The sequence below is a fragment of the Leptopilina heterotoma genome, unplaced genomic scaffold (assembly GCF_015476425.1).
Source record: "Leptopilina heterotoma isolate Lh14 unplaced genomic scaffold, ASM1547642v1 Lhet_114, whole genome shotgun sequence".
Classification (NCBI taxonomy): Eukaryota; Metazoa; Arthropoda; class Insecta; order Hymenoptera; family Figitidae; genus Leptopilina; species Leptopilina heterotoma.
The window spans coordinates 4,775,160-4,791,215 of NW_025110833.1; the positions used below are offsets into that span (position 1 = coordinate 4,775,160).

A 16,056-nucleotide genomic window follows, 5' to 3' on the forward strand; every position below is an offset into this window, starting at 1 on the left:
CCACCAAGGGTCGGACACGAAAAAATATTTCCTTTTCGGATTTCTTGAAATCTGTCAGTTTTCAACGTCAAACTGTTTACCATAGAAACAACATTCTTTCAAGAACACAAGAGGGGAAAAAGTGATTGGTTAAAAGTTTTTCCTAATATCGAAAAGCGGGGATTAATTTCTGAATTTGCATTTTTCTTATTACCATGTTTGAATAACGATCGAGGTCAATTGGTTGGGAGATCGAATACCGTCGTTAGTGATTGCACTTACCGTCGACAGTAAGTGTAATTTACTGCACTTTCCGACAGTAACTTTTTACTTGATTTTACTTACAATTAGTTACAATTTTACTTAAACAGTTTTTGAAAAAATAAAGTGTAGTCGTAAAAAGTACTACTGACTGCACTTACCGTGTGCATTAAGTGTCACTTCACTGTTTATTCGGGCCTATTTATAATTACTTAAAAGCTACTAACAATTTTACCTAAATAATTTTTACAAAAATAATTACTCTTACGATTGGTAAAAACTGACGAAAGCACTTACCGTCCAGTGCCACAAATGACATTTGCATCTACCGTCGACAGTAATTATTCTAGGAGGCACTAACCATAGTCTGTAATTACTCTCAGGTGCACTTACCGTCGTCAGAAGTAGCACTGAATGCACTTACCGGTGACAGTAAGTGATGTATGTGTCATTTACCATTTAACTCGATTGCACTTACTGTTGACAACTACGGTTAACAATAACTGCCGGTAGAAATAATTTAAACATCACTTACCGTGAAGAGTCAAAATTGGCAATTTTTATTGACACTAGAAGACAACGGTAAGTGGAATCGAGTATTAACTCGATTCCACTTACCGTTGTAAAATTGCTATTAACTCGAGTGCACTTACCAATTTTGACTCTAGACGGTAAGTGATGTTCAAATTATTCTACCGTCGGGTACTGTTTACCGTACCTGTCAACAGTAAGTGCAATCGAGTTAATAATTACTACTGACGGTAAAAAACACATACAGCACTTACTGTCACCGGTAAGTGCATCCAGTTCTACTTCTGACGACGGTAAGTGCACTTGAGAGTAATTTTAAACCGCCTCTGAACATAATTATGTAAAGGTAATGACTAATTACGACACTTGACAGTAAATGCTTTACATTATTATCACCCATGTTATTTTCAGTATTGTTTACATTTTCTTATTAATTATTTTTTTTATTATTCATATTTTTTTATTATTTATGTTTTCATATTTTTTATTTTTCTTCTATTTTAGTACTCTATTTTTCAGAAATTAGAATAGATAAATTTCATATTCCCGAAATTCGAAAACTAAATTAAATTGAAGAAAATACAGGAAAATATATTTCTTAGTAGACAAAAAAAATGTTAGTTTTACGTAAATAAATAAAGATTAAACCTTTTTATATTCAACACGTCGTGCTGAATTTAAAATAAGCACTCGTGAAGAATTAGTAAATAGGCATTAAATCATCTACGGAATGATGCACTGCTTATTCGGATTAGTAATAACTTGCTTTCGACTCGAGCGTTTCGTTGCTGACCACAGCAGTTTTGCAATTCCGTAATATTAGAAACTCAACCACCCGAGAAAATTGGAAATCACTGCGAGCACAATCGTAATGGTATAATGTATATATATATACATGTTCACAAAACTTTTGCATTTCCATTTTTCTTCACTTCAATTAAAATCGTTTGCCTTTCGCAATGAGTAATTTTTTTTAAACAATTTTAATTTTTACTTTCCCCGCTATTCGTTGGATTTGTTGGAAATAATTTTTTTTACCAACAGCAAATGAATGTGGAGGGAAAAAATGAGAAGAGAATTTCTACAAAAAAAAAAAAAAAAATGAAGTGGAAAATGTAGAGAAAATCTACTATTATGAAGAATGACCAGTTTTTTAGCGCTCGATTTGTTCTCTAGTTTGCCGTGTGGTACATTTTATTCTTGCTAGGAACGAGTGCCGGTCAATTCAAATAGAACGATCCACTGTACAGTTAGACAAAGCATTTCTGTAGTATAATGAAAAATAATTTTTTTACAACAATTTATTATGTTTACTTTTTTCGTATTTTCAAATGCGATTCTTTACAATTTATAGTTCTGAATTTATCAAATTGTAAAAACATGTTTTTTTAACCGTGTTTGAAAACTAATTATAATTGCACTTACCGTCGAGGTAATAATTAAAAAAATAAAAACCTTATTGAAATAATTTATAAATATAAATTATTTTTTATTTATAAATATAAATTATTTTTTATTTATAAATATAAATTATTTTTTATTTATAAACATAAATTATTTTTATTTATTTAATAATTTAGTTAATTTTTTTCTAAATAAATTCTAAAGTAATATTTAAAAATAAGTTCTGAATAAAATTTAACTTTAAAAAATGAGAGTAAAAAATAAAATGAAAAAAAATTCTAATTTCTGAAAGAATATTTAGTACCTTGTTAATAACAAATTAGGTGGCAGTAAAGAAAATAGTTTTCTTTTCTTCTTATCTTTCTTTATCTTAAGGAGAAATAAGGGATTTTTTTTAATTGAGGAGAGCTTTTTCATTATTAATCCGTGTAATAATTACGAAGCGCCTTCTACACTGCAGTAATACTAAAAGTTATACTCTTTAATGGGCGTTGAGCGCCTGAGCGTCGATGTAAGACTCGTTAAAGTAAAATCCACAGCAAGCCCTTCATTTCCTTTATATGAGAAAATAAAACATTAGTGTGTATAGTTTGCGAATTTGATGTTTCCTCTAGAAACAGCAATAATAATGTTTCGCGAACAAAAGGAAAAGAAGATTCTCATTTCTTTTCAACTTATATAATTTATTATATTCTTAATTCTTCCTCTTTACAATCACACTCAATTTTACACGCATCTCTAAATTAAATAAACGACTATTATTATTAATATTAATATTATTATTATTATTATCACTATTCCTATTATTGTTATTGTTATATTTCTATTTATTTTAATTCTTTGTTTTACTTTCAATTTTCGTTTTAGTTTTAATTTTTATTTTAGTTTCTTAATTTGAGCTTTAGTCTTGGTTCCAATTTAAATTTAGTTTCGCATTTTGAACTTTAAGTTTTCGTTTTAGTCAAAATTTTCCCTTTTCTTTTTCTTTATATCCTGATCTTTTTATTAAAAAGAATAAACCTGAATAAAATGCCATAGAGCATGAAAATAGAGGGAAAATTGTCAATCCTTTGACGTATTTTCAAACGGGGAAAAATGAAAAATACCTAAGATATATGTATACACACACATAGATATATGACAATAAGAGAGGTAGCTTACGAGGGTCGAGGATATGTGAAGTTCAAAAGGCATTTGGGTATTGACTTGCACAGGAACGCTGAGTCAGTATGTATATATATATACGAAGGAACTTTCTCACAGTGAAAACCACTGGACATTCCTATGGGGGAATGGGACTTTTGAAAGTGGCATCTCTAAATCTGCAGTGCTTTCAGTGTCCTCCTCCTCCTTCTCTTTCAACCCCCACCCGCACTCTGTTTACACGCTAACCTGATTCACTGTTCAGGGTTGCACTCTTAGTATATATACATACATATATATATATATTGTATATATATACTTGAACAACTGAACTAACATATTTAGTTATTTCGAAATTTCCCATGAAACTTCATTCTAATGAAGTACTTATTTTACCACTGCTAAGCATGAAATTTACGAGAAATACTAGTTTCTATAATGAGCGAATAATGCGAGCTAAATATAATACCATCTTATGCACTTTTTGTATGAAAAATATTATTATTTCTACTTCTTTTTTTTATTACTAGTATTACTACTACTTTTATTACTATTTTTTTAATATTTCTATTTTTATTATTTTTCTATTTTTGCTATTATTAAGGATTGTCACAGCTGTGGTGAGGGGCAAAGGGATTGTTCCCATTACTCCCATGTAAAATCTTGCATGTTTGCAACCTCAAAAAAAAATTTCAGTTTCATAATTTTAATCAAAAATCCTATATATTTATTTTATTTAAAGAAAAAAACATTCAAAAAAGATGTAAAAATTAATGATAAAATTTTTTCAAGACTAAAACATTAAAAAATGTATTTAATTAATCTTTTGAAAAAGTGCTAAAAACCATTACACAACATAGTCGACATATGGTTGGTACGACTGGAATATAGTATATTGTCAGAGGTTAACCTCAAATTTTTTAGTGTTGAGAACACGAAAATTACAATAAACAAATGTAAAATATAATTATGATGCAAAAGAAATATGAAAGTTATTAACTTATGTTTAAAGAATATTATTAATTTCAAATGTACAGATCAAATTTGTATTTTTTTGAGGTTGTGTGTTGTTGCGATGTTGCCACATTTTCATGTGTTTTTGTGTTTGATACTTATACAATTATTACTGTTCTGAAAACTAAAACTTTAATAATTATTTATTCATTAAATCTGTGGTAAACTTTTTCTAAAATCTTCCAGTTTAAACTTTTTGACATTGTCTATCCATATACAAATCCACAGATTTTTCTCTCATTTCCTTCACACTTTTTTCTAAGATTTATCTGAGCTCCCATAAGAGCCTATGTTAAATTGCAAATTTATTTTATTTTTTTAAGAAAAAACTACGTGGTAAAAAATTATAAAAAAAATCATATGTTTCTAAAATAATATAAAGATTAAACTGTCAAATTTTTATAATTTTCTCTCATTTCCTTATATTGCCGGTGACAATCCTTAAAATGAATTTAAATTTCTGATTCAATTTTCTTGTGCCTTGCCTGACTAAAGTTGACTTTTACTACTTGAATCACTCATTCTTACTTATACTACTTAGGTTTTTACCTATTTGCTCTATTGTCCGACTAAATTTTCCCTTTTCTACTTAAATCGATTATTACCAAATTTAAAAAAAAAAAAATTTCTTAACAATTTCAAATGCAGCAAGAAAAATTTTAATTTTAATTTTAATTACAATTTTCATAATTTTAATAGCATAAACTACAAAAAATTTTAATTTATCTGATCGAAATGTCCGATTCACGTTTACTTATACTACTAAAAAAACAAAACAGCGATTTTCTGTCTGACATAAAATTATTTGTACTACTTACAAATGAATCAAGTCCATTCGTTATTATTGTCTTACAAAAATTAACTCATAGGTACTACTGATATTATAATTTTAAATAAATTATTTATTTATAAACGGAAGATTAATAATATATAATAAATAAATAATAGTAAATAATAAAAAAAAATAAAATGAAAACGAATAGTAAATAATAAATTACAAAAAATAGATATAAAATTCCCTTATTTAATACTAATTGCCAACTCGTTTTATTAAAAACTTCCTAACAATTTGAAATTCATAAAAAAAAATTCTTTATAATAATTATTTAATGCAGAATGAATTTACAAATATATTTTCTTTATTATTTTGAGTAACGTTATGTCTCTCTGTCTCTCTTTATATATATATATACTTATAATAAAAAGAATAAAAAAAGATGGCAAACTTCCGCATCAGGGAATTAAACTTGCATAAAAACTCCCGTTAAAAAAAATTCACGGAATGTAATATTCATGCTTGGAAAAAATTAAAAAATACGAGACATGGATTTTCTTATTTTTCAAATTTATTAAATTGTTCAAATATTTTAAATCATATTTTCCTTTGTGCATTCTATTTTCACTGTCTGTTGCGCACTTATTCATTTTTTTATCATTTCATTTTGTAAAAAATATAAAATTTTTAAAATTCACGATTATAGAGTAAACAGGAGAAAAATATTAGCAAAATATAAAAGCATGAGTTTTTATATGAAATAATAATAACAATAAAAATAAAGATAATTTAATAATAATATTAATAATACTTGTAAAGAAATAAAAGTATTATTTATTTTTCAAAAATAAACGAGACAAACCCTTTTGTATAATTAGTATACGAAATAATTATTATTTGTCCACGGCCCTTAATAATATTATTTATTTATTTATTTCGCAATATAATAATAATCGAAATAACTAATTTATTATAAATTTTACCGTTACAGCAGTAACTTTTTGTCACTAAAAGTATAAATTTTTCTTTAGTTAAATAAAAAATTACTGTCGAGGGAAAAATTCAATTGAAAGCATTAATATATATATAGTCGGGGCTAGGAGTGGAAAATTGTAAATTTCCAGGGAAATTCAGTATAGTAGATATCCAACCAAAAACCGAGATTATTGCGCGCCTGGGGAATCCTCTCGTTTGCCCAACTTACCGAAACGATTTTCGACTAAGAGGCAAATACTGTCGCCTCAAATGGACGATTTTGCGATAGAATTTTAACCTCTGGTGCTTAAGCGTCGACTTTTGGTATTTCCCTCTAAATACCCTCTTTAGCCAGAAAAGGGAAAATCTTTTCCCAAGATTCAGAGATTTCCACATAGTAAATAAATATAAGTACACTGTATTTAAAACAATGCCATTTTTGCATTTATTATATTTATATTCAATGAGAATCGTAAAAAAACCATTAAAATTCTTTTCTTTCTTTAATACAATAAAATATTCATAATAATTAATAATTATAAGCAAAATTATTATTATTATTATTATTATTATTATTATTATATAATTATTATAATTATTTTGTAATTTTTTTTCTAGTATTGTTTCCAGTTTTTCTTTTTCTCCTTTGTGTACAACTGTTTTTTTTTTGTTTTTATTATTTACTCACAGGAAGGAGAAGAACTTTGTTGACCTTTTTCAAAAATTGAAACTCCACCTTATAAATATTCCATATCCTCTTTTGCATTCGTTTCTGTCGGAAGTGAGAGAGAGAAAGAAAAAAAATTTGCAAATACCAACAAAGTTAGAAATGAAGGTTTACACACCAAAGTGTTGTAATGAGAAAATAATTGGGCTGGGCAGGTCGTGTACTCTCCAACGAAGGGAAAACTTTTTTATTAGATTAAATTGTAATGCGACTTGACTTTGTTATTAACTATAGAAAAAAACATTATTTTCTAAGAAATTCGAAAAAAAATTGTTTTGACATTTTTTTTTAATCAAAAACAAAAAAAAAGAGAGAAAATAATTAACATGTCACAATTTTTAATCGAATAAAAATTTTAATTATTTATCACTTTTATTTACTTGTTTAACAAATTAATGACTTGTTTTTGGCGATAAATATTAATAAAAGTTAATTCACGGAATTTATTATTAATTAAATACAATAAATAATAAACGCTGCATTGACCGTTAATCTTTGAAATAAATATAATAATTATAAAATAAAAAACAAAAAAAAATTATTATAAGTATAATCGAAATAAACAAAATAAATTGAATACTGAAAAAAGAGGGAAAAAATTGCGAACTAATAAGTGTTTTTTAAGAAAAAATAAATAAAACTAATTTATTATTAAAAAACTAAAACAAAAAAAATAGAAAAATGCAAAATAAAAAAAATTGTAGAGAGAAAGAAATTTCTAAAGAAAACAAAAAATAAAAAAAAGTCGACATCAGAAAAAATAAATTTTAAAAATGACGAGAAAAAGGAATAAATAATTTTATACCTAAGCCATAAATCATCAAAATGATAACTATTATAATTAAAAATTTTCAACCTCCCCATTAATTCATTATCAGAACAACGTCACATTCTAATGTGAGCGTAAAACCACAGCAACAGATGTTATGATTTGTGTGAACAATTGCTCATACATGGGCAAAAACGTTTCACTCAAAAAACCAAACATAATTGTAAATTATCCAACTAGAATATTAATAAAAAAAAAAAGTACCACTTTTCCCAAAAAGAGCAAAAAATAATTATTTCAAAACTCAAACAAAAAAAAATAGATGGAAAAATTCCTTTCAAACTCTTATTTTTTATTCCTCTTCACGCCCCTCGAAACCTCTCATCAAATATTTCATTCCCCATATTTTTTTCTCATTTTTTTTTTCTTTTTGCAAAAAAAGAAAGGAAAAAAAACTTGGCCATATCCTTCCAGCTCTGTTCTCTTCATTCTTATGTACGTTCTGGATAGTTACCTCGCTGTTATTTGTCCTGGGACCCGGGGAATAAAAAATGTGCCCCGCACACAAAACCCTTTTACATCATCATTTTTAATTCTATCCGTCTTATATGTATATGAGAAAAGTCACTCTATTTCCGGATTTCATTTCACGCGAATTAGATGCAAATTCTTTTCTACATTTTATGTCATTTAATTTTTGGAAAAAAATGATTTGAAGAAAACTACCATTGGGGGGGGGGGGGCAGTGAGGGAAGAAAAATTAACAGTCAGTAAAACTATAATTAATTGTAACAACCATTACTGGTAGTCAATATTAATAATTTTACAAACATTATTAAAAGTTTCTATTAATTATCAATAGAATTAATTGAAAGTACAATTAATTATCAATGGAATTAATTAAAAATACAATTAATTATCAATAGAAATAATTGTAACTGGAATTAATTATTATCAATATAGAATTAATTGTAACTGCAAATAATTATCTATAGAATTAATTAGAACTGCAACTAATTCTCAATAAAATTAATTGTAACTGGAATTAATTCTCAATAGAATTAATTAGAACTGCATTAAATTATTAATAGAATTAATTGGAACTACAATTAACTACAAATATTATAAATAATAACTACCATTAGATACCATTAACTAATAAATATCATCAGTGGTAATATCTGACATTAATTAGCTATTAATTAACTATTAATTAGTATTAATTATTTATTAATTGATATTAATTAATTTTTAATTAGTATTAAGAAATTCTTAATTAGTTTTAATTAATAATTAATTTTTACTAAATATAATTAATTAATTTATTTTATTTTATTACTTAATTAATTATTATTAATTAGTTATTGATAACTAATTATTATTAATTCTTTAATAAAAATTTTAATTAATGCGAAGCAAATATTATAACAATAAATATATAGCAATTAATTAGTAATTATTAATTGTCAATTAGTTATTGATAATTATTAGTTATTATTAATTATTTGATAAAACTTTTAATTGATGCAAAGCAACTATAACAAAGTATAAATAAATAAATAAATAAATAACAAATAAAGATTTAACAAATTAATTATTAAATTATTATTTACTTAATTTACTTTTTAATTAATGTATAGCGAATGTTAAGACACAGTAAATACACAACTTTGAATTTTCGAAGATGTATTGGTAAAATTTTTGTGACTCGGATATATTTAATTAATTACTAAATTATCAAAACTGAACGCGCTAATGGTAGTAGGGAAATTTTGTCATGACTAAAAGTTGGGTTGTATTTTACTGAGACTGTCAGGGCTCGATAATTAATTATCACGATGATATTACGGACGAGGTTTGACGAAGGGAATTTCATATGTGCGGTGAGCTATGAGAGAGAGGTCTTTATCGGTACACTAACCCAGTTATTAAAATCCCATCAACAATATTCCAAATTAGTTGATTAATTATCAAAAGAACAATAGTTGTTTCTTGTATTCTTCAAATTTTAACAAAAGTTTTTCTACTTTTTTTTGCTTATTTATTTTGTTCACCAAAAAACGTAAGTTTTGATGTTCCTGAAGTTAGCGTCGACTCACAGCATCAAAAACAATTATTTGGAGCTTTTTTAGAGACAAAAATGTCACTTATTTCATTTTTCTTTCTTTTATTTTTTCTTTTTATGTTTTTTCTTTAGTAGTAACAATAACTGATAATTACGAGTTATGATTATTATTAATAATTGATAACTAATCTAAATTAGTCAAAAATTAATTAATTAATAATAATTATTAATCAATTATCAATAAACAATTATTAGTTGATAAAAAAATTAATAATTATTAATTATTACCTAATTACTTTTAATTAGTTATTAATTAATAATTTATTAGTATAATATATTAATTCATATATAATAACAAATTAGGGTAAATTAATATTTAAATAATTAAAAATCGCGAGTAAATAATTACACATTTATTATTATTATAATTATTATTTAAATTATTAATAATTAATAATAACCATTATTGATAATAAAAAATTGTTTAGAGGCAAATTTGTTTTTAAATTACAATTCTATATAATTCTTACAATTACTCAAAAAAGGCGTTTAAAAAAATTTTTATTATCAATATATTGAAACAAACGGTTTAAAATACAATTTAACAATAACAATTATTATTATAAATTTACTCACAAAAATAATTTTCAATCTTTACTCTCGATCACCCAAGTCCATCTTTTTTTTTTCTGCATCACATTATAATTCCAATTCAATAAAATATCGACACTTTTTATTATTAAAATAGTGATTTTACTGCAAAAAATTATATCACAAAAGAAAAATTACAAATATTAAACTTAATTCTTTGTTTAGGTACTTCTTTTCACTTTTAATAATATGCGCTCGAATTCATTCTTTATTTTAAAACTCTGACTATTTCTGAGTAAGAACTCTCGAACACGTGCTTTTGTCGTCTGCTACTACGCGTAAAGTTTCCTCACAATTCAAAAGGCGCGCCAATTTTAAATTTCAATGGAATATTATATTACAATAAAAGAGAAAATATTGACAAAACTCATCATGCAATTAACTTATATTAATTACTAATTAATTAATTAATTAATTAATTAATTCTTTATTTCTATTTAATTATCAGTCGATAGTAATTAGGACTTTAAAAATAATTCAAATTAATATTTCACATACACAAATTGAAAATAATTAATATGTTAATAATAATTTTGAACTAACTAATAATATTTAATTATTATTCGATAGTATGTAAAAACTAGTTAATAATAATTAACCTCTTGGAAGTTTGGTGAAGCAATCGTTTTTCTGTTACAAACGATCCAAAAAATGTTTTTAAAAAAATTTAATTGAGTCATATTTAAGGTTTCTGGGATCACTGAATTTAAATTTAATATCAGCTTTAAAAAATTCAAAATGGCGGATCAAATATGTAGACCAAAAAGTTTTAAAAACTAACGCATTTGTCTTAAAATCGTTCTCTGGGGGTTTTTGGAGTCACTGAATTCAAGTAGTTAATAATAAATTCATAAATACTTAATAATAATTAATAATTAACCATGCAAAAAATATTTTATCTGAAACAACTACAAATTTTACTACATTACCAAAATTTTTAGTTGTTTTAGTTAAAACTTTCGCAATTCTAGAGACAATTTTTTCTGTTCCAGGTGAAATATTTTTTCCGTGTCTAATCATAATTGTTTTTTTTTTATTATTATGTAATTACAATAGTCATTTATACCTAAATATTTGTCAAAGGCGCCATCATCGTAAAATATAATCGCCATATAATTATTATAATTAAGCGATTACTATTTACTAATTACTTATATAATTATAATATATAATGATTAATTATTGTATTGAAAAACAAAAAAATAAAATTTTTCTTTTCTCTTTATTTTTCAGCAGCGCAACTAGGTAGAACCGTAGAGATAGAGCCGAAAAATCAAGCAGCAGTTCGAGTTGGAGAAAGTTTGCGAATTCGATGCCGTATACCAGCGCCTCTTGGTCATTGCAGAATTGAAATTCCAAATGAAGGATCGTTGGTAATTGGGAATACTGAAAATTACTCGAACGAGAATGTCAAATATCTCGGCACTGGACTTGACAAAGGAGACTGTGATATTTTAATTACGCGAATTAAAGATAGCAACGATGGTATCTTTAAATGTTCACTTTTACCGAAAGACAGTGGTTACGAAGCGGAAGGAACCACGCGAATTGTCATTGCCAGTAAGTATACAAATAGTTCCTTTTTTTATACTTAAATATTAATTTTAATATTTTAATTTAGAAAATAAAATACAATTTCACTTATTTCTTTTTATAAAAATTTACATTTTATAAAATTACGTTGAAAATTTTTCCGGAAATTTTTTTTAAAATTTAATTTCTGTTTACTTTCTTTTTATAAATTTTAATTAGAATTTTTTTTTTACAACTTTGTTAATTAAGGGAAATTTAAATAGACTCGAATGTAGTTAACTGGATTTTATGATCTCTTTTTAGCATTTTTAAGTATTAAAAAAAACTAAAAGGGTACAAATTTTTAATTTGCAGAACCACCCCGACAACCTCAATTGCAGTTGAGTCCAAGTGCAAGTGGTGGTCGCAGTTACAAGCGAGGGGAAAAATTGGAGATTTACTGTAATGCCTTTGGTGGAAAACCATCAGCCAATGTCAGCATCTATCTCGGTAAGTTTCAAAATTATATATTTATTAAAACTTTAATTTTTTAAATTATTTTCATTGTCTTAATCATTTTCATTATTTTTATTATTTTTAGTAATAAAATTTTAATAACATTAATTTTAAAGTAGTCGTCTGACTGAAAATTGAGTTATTCTACTAATATTGTGTAATTAAATATTAAACTCATTTGTTAGATTTTGTCTGACCAAAACGGATTTTACCTAATAAGTGTTCGAACAAAAGTTTTTAATGAATTGTCTGACTAAAATTTACTTTTACTACTTATGATTCGAGTGGAATTTATTGTCTGAGTCAAATTTAGCTTCTATGCTTAGAACTAAGACCAATATTGTAACGACTTGTCTGACCATAAATTTACTTTTACTACTTAAACTTATATTATTTTTTGTCCGACATAAATTGCCTTTCACTACTTAATTTGTAAATTATAAACGAATTAAAATTTTCTGCCTTACTAAAAATGACTAATACTACTTATAATACTTTCGTCTGACTTAAATTGAATTATACTACTGACGATGAAAAGTACTCGAATTAAAATGTTCTGTCTGACCGAAACTGACTATTACTACTCACACTAAATATTATTTTTAGCCTAAAATTTGGCTTTTACTACTTGTACTAAAACATAAAGAATTTTGTACTGTAAATAATTCTGACTAAAAGTGACGTGTTTTCAAAATAAAAAAATTATCTGACGAAAATTCTGTTCGTACTACTAATACAAAAAAAATTTGCATCCATTGGACTATATTTTGTTCTTCTAGGGCAGTTTTTTTAACCACGAAAAAATAAATAAAGTAACAAAAGCAACACCACAAAAATAAGAAAATAATTTTTACTCTTCTGACTAAAACTCTCTTCTACTACCAAAAAAAACACTTTAAAACAATTTACACTTTGAAACAATTTAAAACACTTTGTCCTGACAAAAATCTTTTTTACCATTTTATCTTCTTTTTTTTAAACCATACTAAATGAAAAAAAAGGTACAAAGTAGAAAAGAATCTAAAACACCTCTCGTCTGACTACATTTACCCTTACACTACTGATTTTCAAGAAAAATTTATTTCTTTAATTAAAAGAAAAAAAATTAATTATATCTCTTCTCAAATAAAAAAAGAAAACAGTAAATTTAGCATTACATTGAATTTATTTCTCTTTTTCATTTTCCAATTTAACAAACTAATGTAAGTTTAATGTTGATGGGAATTTAATTAATGAAAATTTATTCTTGCAGGGGATGAGAAATTGAGTAGCGAGGATAGGTATTCTCAATTCTACGGAAATTCTGAATCGGATCAGGGTATGCAAAATGTGACCAAAAGCTTAGAATGGACCGATCACGGCAAAGAAGTGAAATGCATTGCCACTCACATTGCTCTCGATCGACCCCTAGAATCACAAATGATACTCGATGTTAACTGTAAGTACATCTAACAAAACCACAAAATAAATTTACATTTCCAGAAGTGCTTTTCTCTTTCTTTTATTTTCACTCTTTTTTATATTAATTTATTATCAAGTCTAAATATTATTTTTTACGGTCAAAATTAATTTCAATTTGTTGTTTTAATTATTTTTTATTTTATATTAATTTATTATCAAGTCTAAATTTCATGAAGTTAAATTAACGCTTCTTTTACTATCAAGAGTATTTTTAACTTGTTTTTTTTTTTCAATATTTCTATTTTCATGAAGATTATTATTTTTGAGTATTTTCTACGTTTAATCAAATTTTTCACTATTACTTGTTTTCAATTTTATTTATTTATTTAGTATCAATGGCCCTACAAAACAAAAAATTTGTGTTTATTTTATTTATTTATTTTGTGAATAATATAATAATTAATATAATAATTTATATTTGTGAATTTAGATTTGTATTTCTATCTAGTCAATCAATTCTTTTTTTAAATTTTATTTGCACTTTTTTATGTTTTCAATTTAATTTCAATCAAAAAAATTTCCAATTTTAAAACACTCTTCTTTCTATTAAAAAAAAAAGTTTTTTTCTCCATCAATTGAAAATTTTTACACTGGAAAAAAAATGTTTTACTAAAATATTTCAATACTTGAGAGTATTATCAATTAAATACTTGTTGGTATCAAATAAATTTAATAGTCAATTAAAAATGTGCTTGAAAAACAGAAAAATTTTTTAATTACATTTCTTTTTAATTTGAATAGAAAAAAACGGTTTTCCAGTCAATATTTATTTTCATCATAATTAAAAATAAAATGAAAATGAAAAATATAGTAAAATAAAGAAATAAATATACTGAAAATAAATAATATAATAATAAAATAAATAAAGTAACTAAATAAATTAAAAATAAATATACAAAATTTTTTTCCTCTTTTTAGAATTTAATAAAGTAAAAATAAACTTCCCCTCTAAAAAATTGTCAAAAAAAAATTATTAGAATTAAAATTAATACAATTAAAAATTAATTTTCAGTCCCACCACAACCACAAGTTGTAAAGGAGCGTTTTGGCTACGTCGTTGGACAACAAGGAGTCGTGAACGTGACCATTGAAGCAAATCCTCAACCTTATTTCACGTGGATCGTCGGTTCGGAATCAATTCAAGCGGGAGCAGCGGACTCAACAAATCGACTACAGACAAACACTCCCATTGAAGCGGTAAATAAAAAACCGAAATTCAATTTTTTTTCTTTTTTAAAATTTAAAGTCAACAATAAATTTTTATTTAAAAATCTCTTTTATCCATAAACATTCTTCTCTCTATCTCTCACACACATTTTTTTTCTTTTTTCAACAATTGTTTCTCAGAAATTTTTTTGATATTACTTTCGCGTCTCTTTGGATGTTCTTTAGACCCCGAATTCATTCACAAAATCGTATTTTCTGTCTGTCCCTGTCGTCGTGTGTGAAACTCTCCAAAATCCCTCGTGAGACTGTAATGAAATTCCACTGGATTCAAACAATAGTTTTAAATGTCAGCCCAGAAACGTCAGAGCGAGAGGAAAGAAGAGAGAGGGAGGGAAGCGCACAAACCTTGTATTCCCATCACTTCTAATATAATTTCATTACTGAATATAAAATAGTGAATTTATTTTTAATTTAATTTTTTTTTTTTTGCATTCTCAGTATCATTTTTTATTGTCCACTTTTTGTGAATTGCAAATTTAATCGAGATTTAAAGTATTTGGAAAATTTTCAATTATTTTCAACTCTCGATTAATAAATGAAATTTTTTATTAATTTTAATACTAATATTTATATTGATTATTAATTAATATTTATTAACAAATATTAAATTTAAAAAAATTTTTTTAATTCAAATAAAATTAAATTATAAACTAATGACAATTTATTTTTTATTACCAGGGAAAAGGAAGATGGACCGCAATTTTAACAATTGACAGCGTACAAAAAAGCGACACTGAGAAGAGATATCTCTTGAACGCAAAGAATATGGAGGGAACTGAAACCTACGAAATCAAAATCTCCACTTCCGCCGAACCACCAGGTAAGAAGAATTTTCCTCAACAAAAAAAATTAATCACATTTTAAAATTGCTTTTTTATCACAAAAAAATAATAAATAAAAGTAAAAATCATTTTCATTGTGGCACAAAATCACTTGATGCAAAATACTTCATTTTAGCTTTCTTCACAATTTGGCACTTTTTCAAAATTTTCGGCACTTATTTCGATCGTAAGGGATAAAATATTATTATTAACCATACTCGTTCG

The 16,056-nt window shown here is 25.3% G+C and overlaps 1 protein-coding gene across 4 annotated transcripts in view; it reads left to right on the top strand.

Annotated features, from left to right (window-relative positions):
* Positions 1-16,056, top strand: part of LOC122506987 (fasciclin-3) — a 545,181-nt gene that overhangs the window by 503,528 nt on the left and 25,597 nt on the right. For 3 of the 4 annotated variants that reach the window (XM_043619478.1, XM_043619452.1, XM_043619470.1), the window contains exons 2-6: positions 11,528-11,854; positions 12,182-12,316; positions 13,575-13,760; positions 14,796-14,980; positions 15,689-15,830. In XM_043619478.1, coding sequence (XP_043475413.1) covers positions 11,528-11,854; positions 12,182-12,316; positions 13,575-13,760; positions 14,796-14,980; positions 15,689-15,830 — 975 coding nt within the window. The remainder of the gene's footprint in view (positions 1-11,527; positions 11,855-12,181; positions 12,317-13,574; positions 13,761-14,795; positions 14,981-15,688; positions 15,831-16,056) is intronic. The other variant, XM_043619462.1, reaches the window with a different exon arrangement.